General features: G+C 55.9%; 1 protein-coding gene across 2 annotated transcripts in view; it reads right to left on the reverse strand.

Moving 5' to 3' along the window:
• Positions 1-11,673, reverse strand: part of PDGFRB (platelet derived growth factor receptor beta) — a 37,529-nt gene that overhangs the window by 1,053 nt on the left and 24,803 nt on the right. For both annotated transcript variants that reach the window (XM_065873382.1, XM_065873383.1), the window contains 12 exons: positions 10,435-10,529; positions 9,432-9,564; positions 8,775-8,879; positions 8,294-8,404; positions 7,074-7,233; positions 5,849-6,009; positions 4,819-4,937; positions 4,454-4,576; positions 3,562-3,673; positions 3,026-3,125; positions 2,361-2,466; positions 1,000-1,232 (listed from right to left, as the gene is read on the reverse strand). In XM_065873382.1, coding sequence (XP_065729454.1) covers positions 1,000-1,232; positions 2,361-2,466; positions 3,026-3,125; positions 3,562-3,673; positions 4,454-4,576; positions 4,819-4,937; positions 5,849-6,009; positions 7,074-7,233; positions 8,294-8,404; positions 8,775-8,879; positions 9,432-9,564; positions 10,435-10,529 — 1,558 coding nt within the window. The remainder of the gene's footprint in view (positions 1-999; positions 1,233-2,360; positions 2,467-3,025; positions 3,126-3,561; positions 3,674-4,453; positions 4,577-4,818; positions 4,938-5,848; positions 6,010-7,073; positions 7,234-8,293; positions 8,405-8,774; positions 8,880-9,431; positions 9,565-10,434; positions 10,530-11,673) is intronic.

The following is an 11,673-nucleotide window of genomic DNA, read 5'->3' on the forward strand; positions in this document are numbered from 1 at the left end:
AACTCACTGAATCCTTGTAAAGACTGTGCAAGGCAGGCGCTGTGAGCAAGTGCAGCTCAGAGAGGTTACATCATTGCCTTGCGTCACACAGCGGGGAAGTATAGGAGTTGGGACTTCAAAGCAGAGCGAGGTGATCGCTCACCCGTCAGTGTCTCTCTCCCGCATGCCTGAATGTATAATGATCTCATTTAATCCCCACAACAACCTCCAAATAGAAGTGTTCTTACTGTTTTCATCTTACAGTTAAGGAAACTGAGGTTCAGAGAGGGGAAGCAGCTTGTCTGAGGGCACCAACATTCACACCCCAAGCTGTTTGAAACTTTGAGCTCAACTCCTCTATACACTGGCTACTTGGAGCCTTGGAATATTTTGGGCGTGGGTTTGGCCACATGGGGAACATCTAGTCCAGGCAACAGCTGGCCTTCCTCCAAAGCCCTCCCCATACCGTAACATCACATCCTGAGGCAAAAGAAAAGCACGAATCTCCTCCCCAGTCTGAATTCTGGCCTGAACTTCTGTAGGTACCTCTGCCTCCCTGTGCCAGGCTCCCTGGGGTCCTCAGGGCATGGTGCTAAAGGACAGACCACAGGGCTGGCGATGACCATAGAGTAATACATGGGGTGCTGGGGATGCGAATTAGATTTTCCTCTTTTCCTCCTTAGGGCTAGGACAGGGCCTAGAGAGGGGACAGAGTAGATGGCCTGTGGAGGCTCCTTTAAAGAAACAGCTACCTTACAATATATCCCAGGCCACTTTCTCTTACCAGCCTGCCATTTCCAATCGAGGTCATCAAAGGTCAAATGAGTTCAATTCTCTCTTCTATTCACTGGCAGGAATAAGTACTCACCCTAGGTAACTTACTTCTAAGGCAAGCCTGATGGCATGAAGACACAGACAGACACACACACACACACCCAGACAGACAGACAGACACACACACACACACACACACACACACTATGCACCCTACTGCTTTGGGCTGCAGGTCAGAATGGCTACCTGGCAAGGCTGGGGGAACCCTCCAGTGGTCCCTCATCAGCAACCTCGGGTTTGGGGTCAGGCAGGGGGATGATATAGTCGTTGTCACCCTCGTTGGGCTGCACAGCAGTGTAGAGGACGGAGCTGGTGTCCAGGGGGGATCGGAGGCCATTGAAGCCGGGCAAGCGGGCTTGGGACCGAAGGACGGCTGGGTGGTCGCTCCTCAGAAACTCCTCATCCACCTGCTGGTACTTCTGCTCAGCAGGGCAGGAAGAAGCCGAGACACAGGGAGGGTCAGACCAGAAATGCCTTTAGGGATCATCTACCGGGCAGATTCTGACCCAGCCCCTCCCACCTCATGTAAATAAAGCACCTGGTGCTCAGAGAGGAAGAATTGCCCAAAGCCCCACAGCTGAGCTGCTCGCCTACCTGGCCTCTCACCACACAAGATGGGCTCAGGGTCACCCAGGGAGGGGCCGGTGATCGGACTAGCACCCGCAACCCTAACTCTTCCCCCACTTCAGGGTAGACAGGCACGGGCTCTCTGCCTGCCATGGCCTCCCTCGCTGGGGCCACAGTCTCCCTTGCTACTGAAGGGAGACAACTCCCTTTCAACTCACTGGTCCTGGAGCTGTAAACAGATGTGTTTGGGAGTGGGCTTAGGAATGGACTGAGGGAAAGAGCTGTGTCTGGGCCAAAGGACACGTGCATCCCCCTCACTGTAGCTTCGTAGTTGGGCAGCGAGGGTTTTAAGGCCCTGCTGGCTCCATAAGCCTTGTATGAGCCCGCCACAGGGTCCAAGTGGTCAGGCCCTCAGCAGTCATCTCGCCTGGGGTTGTTCAAACTTGTGACGGAGGCCCAGGACTTGGTCTGGGTGCAAAGGCATGAGGAAGGATGCAGGATGAAGGGGGCTGTAGGCTTCTTGCCCCCACTTTAAATTAATCAGCTTCCACATAGGATTTCACTTTTAAAAACTCTATGCTGCTAAAAGAAACTACACTCACAGCTCCAGCCCATCCCTTATTAGTACCAACAGGGAAACTGAGGCCCAGAGAGGGGAAAGGATGGTCCCCCAAATACCAGCATGTCACACAGAGCCTTGTACCCTGTGTCTACTTCTGGACCAGAACTCTCCGTTCCCCACCCCAACCCTGCCTCAACGTAACTTTTTTTTTTTTTTTCCAGTACGCGGGCCTCTCACTGTTGTGGCCTCTCCTGTTGCGGAGCACAGGCTCCGGACACGCAGGCTCAGCGGCCATGGCTCACGGGCCCAGCCGCTCCGCGGCATGTGGGATCTTCCCAGAGCGGGGCACAAACCCGTGTCCACTGCATCGGCAGGCGGACTCTCAACCACTGCGCCACCAGGGAAGCCTTCAACGTACCTTTTTGTAACCCTCGCCCAGCAGTCTCTCGAGAAGCAGCACCAGCTGGGAGAAGGGGGGCCGAATCTCAAACTTCTCTTCCCAGCACTTCTGCATGATCTCATAGCTGGGGAAAGGGGCAGAGGGGTCAGGGTCTCTGGCTCAGGGTCTGCCACCTCCCAGAACAAGGGGAGTAATGAAGAGTTTGGAGGGGAGGGGTTTTTCCATTACTGCACCTGCATGTTCCCTTGGGAAGCCCTCCCACCATCCTCAGTTCAGTGGTCCCATGGGATTGATCACACCTTGGTGAGCACATGACACGGGCATGGCCAGTAGGCATTTTTATCACCTTAGCTCAGTGGCTGGTTTTCTAGATGGGCAGGTGACCCCAGCTGAGCCCTTGACAGTCACCTCTGGACTGGTGACATAGTTCACTGGAACTATGGTGAAAGCAGCTAGGACGTAGCCATTTGGACGGTGCCAACCTGAGAGTGAGGCTGACGCGGAGGAGAGCAGAGCCCCGCGGTAGGATGAGAGAGTGTGGATGATGTCTTATGAACAACAGGATCCAGCTATACCTACATTTGTCTACATCTCTGAACTAATAAATCTATTTTCAGCTTAAGCTGGTAAAGTTGGATATCTACTGTCTGCACCCAAAGTGTCTTCCCAAGCGCTCCACTCACATCTCGTCAGAGGCATGGGCAGGCTGAGCCATGCGGTAGCCCCGCTTGATGGCATTGTAGAACTGCTCGTTCATGGGCAGCTCTGGGTACGGGGTGCCACCTGTTAGGGAGCAGAGACAAGAAACACAGGCTCAGGTGTGTCGGAACAGTGGCAAGAATCTTCTTCCATGGGACAGGGAGAGGTACACCAACCCCAGCGTCGGTGAGGGTGCAGTGGCCTTGGCATTGGGAAATGTGGGCTCCCTCATAGGCTCTGGACAGAGACTACATGCCTCCCCAGAATCAGAGAACCAGAGAATGCTGGAGCCAAGCAGGCTTTTTGATGTCACTGTCCAAATTCATCTCTACTGAGATGGGGAGGTAAAGAGATCCAGAGAGGGCAAGAGACTTGCCAAGGTCACACAGTAACAAGAAAGAAGCAGAGCTTCTGAGCCCTGTCCCAGAGCCCGTCCCACAGCCCCACCAGGATGAAGATGTGAGCGGTCAGGGCAGACGCTGTGCCGTGAGGCTGAGGACTGGAGGAAGAGGAAGTGTACCCAGGGTGAAGATCTCCCAGAGCAGGATCCCGAAGGACCACACGTCGCTCAGGGTGGTGTAGAGGCTGTTGAAGATGCTCTCGGGGGCCATCCACTTCAGAGGCAGGAAGGTCTGCGGGAGGGCGGAGGCTGCTGAGTGCAAGGGGGGGGCCGGGCCCCACTCTGCACCTGGGAGCCGGGAGGAAGCCTGGCAGTTCCTACCCCCAGCTCTTTCTCACTTCTCGGTCCCTGAGGGCCCATCTCTGCTGATGCATGGTTCCCACGCCCATCCCACTGCTGGTCAGAGGATCAGGAAGCTGAGTTTCTTTTCGCACAAGCTGGGGACATGGTAACCCCTGTCCTTGAGGGAGAGCCCCAGGGCTCCTCATGGAACAGGCTCCCCTTCTTGACCCTAGGAAAGTCCACTGCTGGGGGGAGGAAGAGACGTGCCAAGGTGTCACCCAGCTCTCATCCTAGCTGCCTTAGATCTCTGGGCAGATTCCTATGCGGGAAGTGCGGACACGAGTGAGAGGCAGGATGGTCACCTTTGAACCAAATACTGCCTGCCATCTACGCATCTGTCTTAGCCTGTCACCTGGGCTTCTTCCTCTGTTCACCATTGCTACTGGGACAGCACATTTGGCCTGTTGCCCCTTCAACCTCCCCAGGACCCTTTACAGCTGGTCCCTTGACCCCTGCCACGACCAGCAAATCTGAGCCCCCGGCCTACCCCACGGGCCTCGGCGTCTCACCCCCGCCCCATGCACAGCTAGTGGCTCCCCTTCCCATCCCTGCACACAGGGCTAGGCAGGCAGAGCCCATCGCCGCTGGGCAGGTCAGGCCACGAGAACCCTGTCCTGATCTCCCATGAGCCACAGCCACGCGAACCATGAGGATGGGGAAAGGCACTCACACTGCCTTTGGAGATGTAGTTCGAATCCCGCATGATGTCACGGGCCAGGCCAAAGTCGCAGATCTTGACCAGTTTGCCCTCACAGATGAGCACATTCCTGGCTGCCAGATCTCGGTGGACGCACTGGGGAGGGAGGAGATGGGAGCTGAGACCATGGCGGGCAATTCTGGGGAAAGACTCTCCGTGTCAGGGGCTTTGGGAAATATGCATCGGTGCTCAGGTGTGAGGGGCCACCAGGTGTGAGGGCATTTGCCGTCCTCACCCGCCAGAGGGCTGCAGTACGGGGCCATGTACTGGGAGCACCCTGGCTGGCTGGGTGACCCACCTCCCCAGGACCCCACTGTGCTCACTGTGACCACACATACATTCTTGGAGGCCAGGAACTCCATGCCATTGGCCACCTGGTAGCTGAAGCCCACAAGATCCGTGTAGCTAAGTACTGGGGACTCGTTGATTAAAGTCACCCGGCAGGTCCTCTCAGGAGCTAGGGAAGAGCAGAAGGACACCCACTGTCTTGTGTCTCCCTGGGGCTAGAGAACTCCTGGCCTTTGGCTCGTGGAGGCTGAATGTCCCAGAGAGAAGACTCCTGATCCTCTAAGCCTCCCACAAAAGGAAAACAATTTCCAAATGTCTGACTTAAATTCTCCTTTATCAGAGCCCTCATTGGCCAGAAAAACTTTTGGCTTTAGCCCTGGGCCACCTTTGCTCAGCCTGGCCTGCCTGCTCTTTAGGGACTCTAGATCAGCCTGGCACCTGCAGACCACTCTTCCCCGAGGCCCCAGCAGGTCAGGCACCCCTGTGCCCACCCTAGCTCCTCCCCTCCCTGTGGACTGTGTACACATCTCTGGACCCAGAAACAGGGTGTTCATATTGGGGTTCCACCACACAGCAGCTTTGGGCAGGTGGCTAGCCTCAGTTTCTGCATCTGTGAAATGGGCACAAGGTCACCTTCCTAACAGGGTTGTTGCCAGGCTGGGCAGAGGAAAGGTTTCGAAAAGAATGTATGACTACATGGGACTTCCCTGGTGGCGCACTGGTTAAGAATCTGCCTGCCAACGCAGGGGACACGGGTTCAATCCCTGGTCCGGGAAGATCCCACATGCCGCAGAGCAACTAAGCTCGTGAGTCACAACTAGTGAGCCTGCGCTCTAGAGCCCATGAGCCACAGCTACTGAAGCCCGCGCATCTAGAGCCCGTGCTCCACAACAAGAAAAGCCACCGCAATGAGAAGCAACCCGCGTACCGCAACGAAGAGTAGCCCCCGCTCGATGCGACTAGAGAAAGCCCGTGCGCAGCAACGAAGACCCAATGCAGCCAAAAATTTAAAAAAAATTAAAATTAAAAAAAAAAAAGAATGCATGACTACCTAGGTGTGAGGACCCTGTGCGCACCCACCGGAGGGGACGTAGTTATCATAAGGAGCCATGTAGTTGGAGGACTCGATGTCTGCGTATTTGACGTCCCCTTTCATGTCCAGCATGGGCACGTAGTCCACTGACTCATCTTTGCTCATGTCCATGTAGCCACCATCGCTCTCCCCAGGCAGGGACACATGGCTGGGGGCAGAGGAGCGTTACAAAAGGAGAAGCACAGGCTCTTCCCTCTCTTCCCCTTCCTGCAAGGCCCCATCACTCATGCATTTCTTCTCTCCCTCACTCTCGCATGCCCACACAGTCTGTCACAATATGAATGACCATGTAGTGAGCCCTTCCAGCCAACCTCAGACCCACGCTGAGCTGGACGCTGGGTCTGCCAAGATGACCTAGGACCCAGGGTGTGTCCTCAGAGAATTTACGTCCAGGGGTGACTCCAGCACCCCAGGACCAGGGTCACAGGAAGGGCCTGTACCCAAGTGCCTTCCTGTGGCCACTACAGCACCGTCCAGCCACGATGCCCTGCAAGTGGGCAATGAATCGCCTTAATGCCTCTGCCTGCAGCTGCAGCTCCCCCGAGAGCTGCGGGACTATGTACCCATGTGTCTCTAGGGTTAGAGAAAAGACTGGAAGGAAATCAATCAAAATGTTGGGGAGGACACAGGTGAGTTTTAATGTCTTTTAATGCTATTCTGAACTTACTCTTGCCTCTGCAATAAACATGTGTAGCTTTTGTAATTAGCAAAAGAACAAAGAAATGCCATTTTGGAAAAGAAAAAGAAGAAAGGGGATGAGCTGCCCTGGAGGCACTGGAGAGACTGGTGTGGGGAGGAGGGGGGAGGCTGTGGCGAGGCAGGAGTAGAGTGTGGAGCACCACAGAGGGGGTCATCCTGGGACAGGAGGGCCCCAGGTGCCCCCTGTCCACGACAGGAGATGAGATGGGGTGGGGTGAGGGGTCAAGGGGGTCACCCCCTCTGAGCCTCCAGAGCGCTCAGCGCAGGGCCTGGCACACCACGGACAGTCAGCAGGTGGTAGCCGATGCCACCATCATCACCACCGTCATTGTTTTGCCCACCTCTGGGGTGGCCAGGGGCCAGGTCTTGAGCTGGCTGGTGAAACAAGTGAAACCTGGTTCCAGGAGTGGCTCTGCCCGCCCTCACCTCAGCTTTCTGTCCTGGACAAGGAAGGAGTGAGCAGGCGCTCCTCAGGGCTCCCCACAGATTCAGGTCCCGCCCTCCCTCCAGTACCTGGGCAGCGGGAGCCCAACGGGCAGGGCGTTGCTGTAGAGCTCAGCGCTGGGCGGGCGGCGCTTGTTGGAGCAGCGCAGCAGAAAGGTGTGCTTGTTGCGGTGCAGGTAGTCCACCAGGTCGCCGTAGCGGCAGTACTCGGTGATGATGAAGATGGGCCCTGCGGAGGGACAGGCTCAGGGACAGTCCCCGGGGCGGGGCGGGGGGGGGGGCCTTCCCATCAGGGCCATGAGGCTAATGACGGGTTGCACGTGGGTCAGCAAAGAGGCTTAGGTGCCAGGCAAACCTGGACTTTCCTGACCGTGAGCAAGGCACTTAGTTTCCCTGAGCTTTACTTTCCCCATCTATTAAATGGGGCTAGTAATACCCACCCCAAAGGGCTGCACTGAGTATTCATGAGACAATGTCTTTGTCAGCTCAGCTCAATGCCTGGCAAGTAGCAAGCACAGGGTTAGCTGTTATTGATAAAGCTGATTCTCGAGCCCAGGATACAACATAAACAAAGGTAACTCTTTATTACCAGGTTACTGTTTAAATTCAAACACGATACATTGACTTAAAGTCAATCAGTGGCAGCTTACACATACTGGTGGAATCAAAAATTTTGAAATGTGTGATCATCGCAGACATAAGTTGGCCTACGTACACAGCGTACTTCTGTTTTTGTTGCACAATACCGAGGAAAATCCCAGATCTCACAATAAGCAGCTGTAAATAGCGATAACATTTTTTTTTTGGCGGCCTAACTTGTCATCAGAGCTTCAAATAAACACATTTGGCTGGAGAGACCTTATTCTATGATCCGAGTGACAGCAGCTCACAGTGAGCAAGCTAGTTGGTGGGCTCCAGAGGCGGGGCTATAACTCATTTCAGGGTCACAGGAGCTGTCACTTTTGATAGTTTTTAAAAGGTATTGTAAACAAATAAATAAGTAAAAATAAAATAAAATGTATCGTGAACATTTTTTCAGTGTCAGAGAACCCCTTGATTTGGAAGCCGCTAGGACTGGTGAACTAAAGAGTCCTTTGGTCTTGAAGGCGATGTGATTTGGTGACTGGCTAAATCCCACACCCATCTGCCTCTGTGAAGTGAGGGCACTAGACAGGGTGGGCACGGACCCTCCAGCTGGAGTGTCCTGTCCGTAAACTGAGGAGGGGGCGGGGAGGGGCCAGGCCTTGGCCACTGGCACTTCCCCAGAATCCTCTAGGGGTGGGTTGTACCTCCTTTAGTGCAGGCCCCCAGCAGGTTGACCACGTTCAGGTGGGGCCCGAGGTGACTCATGATCTTCAGCTCCGACATGAGGGCTTGCTTCTCGCTGCTGCGGGCTGTGGCTGAGGGAGAGAGGGGGCCCTCAGGCTTGGTCCAGTCACTGAGGCCCCGCAGACACCCCACTGGAGCCTATTCCGGCTCTTCTGTCCCAGGCTGTGCTGTAAGACCCAGGTGGCCGAGGGAGATGAGGACCCGTGCACAGGAGAAGAGGAAAGAGGATGGGAGGAAGATGGAGGAGGAGAGGAGGCTCCCGGAGGAGGGGGCAGGGTGAGAAAGCCTCTTTCCCAAAGCAGAATCAGGAGCGCTGCTGGCTCTGGTGTGAATGTACTTCCTGTGCCCGGAGAATCAGCGAGAAGCCTGCTCTGGGAGTGCCTGAATGTGCGGGGAGGGGGCAGGGGAGAGGTAAGGGAGGGGCGGGCTCCCAGGACTCACATTTCAGCATCTTGACGGCCACTTTCATGGTAGCCTGCGAATGGCTCAGGCCGTGAGCCGTGGCCTCCACCACCTGCCCAAAGGCCCCGGAGCCCAGGGTGCGTCCTGGAAAAGAGATGATCTCTCAGCTCCTGGTGCACTAGGAAGCTGTACCCCCCCTACACTCTCTGAGGTCAAGCTAGACATCCCTCAAGCCACGCTGGACTTAAGGTGTTTCTCCGACGGACACTCCTAAAATCACAGTGCTTCGCAGACCTTCCTGGTCTCGCTTAAGTCCTGCCTGCTTTCTGGCCCCTCTTTAGTCCCTGGAGGCCTTCTTCTCCCCACAGAGGGGAGCACAGCTCCTCCACGCTCTCTCAGCCTCTCCAGCTAGACTAAGCGCAGGCCTGGCACTCAGCGTGCCCTCGACTAATACTTCCTCTCTCGCCACGAAGGGGTCCCATCTCCCACCATCATTGGATCATAGGACCTCAACGCTGGACGGTCCCTGGGGGATCATCTTGCCGCCACTGTACAGAGGGCGGGGCCCCAGGGCCAGAGAAGGCAAGACGTCAGCCCTAGGTCTCAAAGCTAATCATGGCAAGGCTGTGCTCTGACATCAGTGTTCCCACCCGCCTCGAGTCCCCAGACTGGCACTTGAGGCCTCCCTGGGCTGACCAAGCACAAGCTGGTCCCGCGGCAGCTCCCAGGTGGAGTCGTAAGGCAGCTGCATAGGGTCCACGTAGATGTATTCATGGCCATCAGAGCTCACAGATTCAATCACTTTCCATCGGATCTCATAGCGTGGCTTCTGCAGGACCAAGACGAGGGACGGATCATCAGAGGGGGACCACTAGGTCCAGCTCCTTATGAAACAGATGGGGCAGGAAAACCTGAAGCCCAGGAAGGATGAGGGGCATATCTGAAGCCATACAGCAAGTTATCAATAGAGCCGAGGCCTTCATGGGCTCCACGGAACAGATGTCAGGGGGAGATGCTGAGGAGCAGCTGACAGCTGAGGGGCAGGCTCATCAGAACCTCCGCACCAGCTTCTCCCAGAGCCTGGGCCGCTCCTCAGATGGGAAGACGGGAGCAGGCAGCCCTGGAAGGTAACACAAGGCAGGGACATTCTGCTGGATGTGGATGGCCCCTCCCCACGCTGGATCAGTCACAGCGGGAATCTCAGAAAGATATAACCTTAGAGTGTTGAAATCATAGGATGTTGGAGTCACAGGATTGGAATCTGAGAATGAAAGAAGCATGGGGTGCTGCAGTCCTACGGTGGAATCGTGGAACGGTGAAATCTCAGAACAGTCCATTGAAATGACAGATTTAAAGGATTAGAATGCCTTTCAGTAGAAGCCTGGGAGTCTCTGTGGGTCAGAGTTGGAAGAACGCTGGAGCCCGTGCAGTGCACCCTGAAGGTCCCATGCCCCGTGGTTGCGATGGGCAGGGATGATGCCTGAGCAGGACTCTGGATGGAAAGCGGGGTGCACAGCAGGCCCACGTTGCCCAGGCTGCTGGGGTTGAAAGCAGCTCAAACACCCAGCATCACTTCACACCTGAGCTCCACGCTGGGCCCCGGCCATGGCCCAATCCTCCAGCAATAGGGGATGGCAGGGAGGGTCCGTGCAAAGAATGGTGTGCCAGTCTGCACCCATCAGGCAAGGGTGGGGCTTACCTTCTGCCAGAGCATGATGAGGATGACGAGGGAGATGATCGTGAGCACCACCAAGGCCAGGATTGCCGAGATCACCACCACCTTGAAGGGTAAGGCTGGAAGCAGAGACAAGAGCTGCTTATGAGCAAGCAGGGCATTTGGCAGCTCCCCTCCCTTCAGTCCATCTCTGGCACCACAAATCCCTCTCTGCCCAACCTGCCCAGAATGGAACCAGCCCCATCCCCCTTTGGCCTATGATGTCAGACCCTTAGCCTCTCCCCTCTGGGCCACACCTCCAGCCCCTTGCATAAATACCCCATGCCCTTCAGTAACTACCCCTGGATCACTACTGGCCTCCAAATCCCTTCAGCCCTTGCCAGGGTCAGTCCGGCCTGTCTGCCATAGCTCCAGATTGGATGCACGCTCCTGACAGCCGGGCTGTGGTTCACCTCTCCTCTGAATCCACGCACTCATTGGGGCAGCCACTGCTAGGACAGAGCCTGACTGAGAGGCCAATGGACCCAATAACTGAGCTCCCATAGCCTGAGGCATCCAGACTGCAGAAAGGAGCCGGTTTCCTCCCCCATAGTGATGGCAGTTGTAAAGTACATCGGGGTGTGGGCCAGGGAACTGGGGTAACCAAGTAGGGCCAACTCTGGGTGCCCCCCCAAGACCTGAGTCTCCTCTACCCCCAAAGCCTCAACCTCTTTGCCGCACAGATACCCACTCCTTCCCACTCCCTCCACATCCACCCTAGCCAGACCCTCACCTCCCCTGTCCTGCCCCTCTGGCCACCCACGAAGTCCCCTGGGAACTCACTCCCTCCTCCTGTGTCACCCACCTGCCCTTCTCTGCTCGCTAGAGAGCTCTGTCCCTCCTCCTCAGGGACTCAGACCAACATCACTCCTCTCCTCCTTTTCCCCATCCTGGGAAGGAAGCCTGCATCTTCTAGGGAGCCATCTCCAAGTAAAAAAGAGGGGACTTCACCAGCCTTGGAAATTCCCCGTGGGCTGGTACATGGCTTCCCCCTCAGTGGCACACAAAAGTTTTACTTCTGCTTTGCTCAGAGCTGGTCTGCAGGTGCCCACCTGCTCAGGGATATGTGTGCATGTGTGGGAGTGTGAGTGAGATAAGGCATTAAAACCCATCACCCATCCCACCACAGGGCAGGGGGAGGCAGGTCTGTGTAGAGCAGTATCTGCCTGTATAAGCCCATGGACCTACCTAAGTATAGGCATAAGTGTGTCCAAAACACCTTGG

This window comes from Phocoena phocoena, chromosome 3 (assembly GCF_963924675.1).
Source record: "Phocoena phocoena chromosome 3, mPhoPho1.1, whole genome shotgun sequence".
Taxonomy (NCBI): domain Eukaryota; kingdom Metazoa; phylum Chordata; class Mammalia; order Artiodactyla; family Phocoenidae; genus Phocoena; species Phocoena phocoena.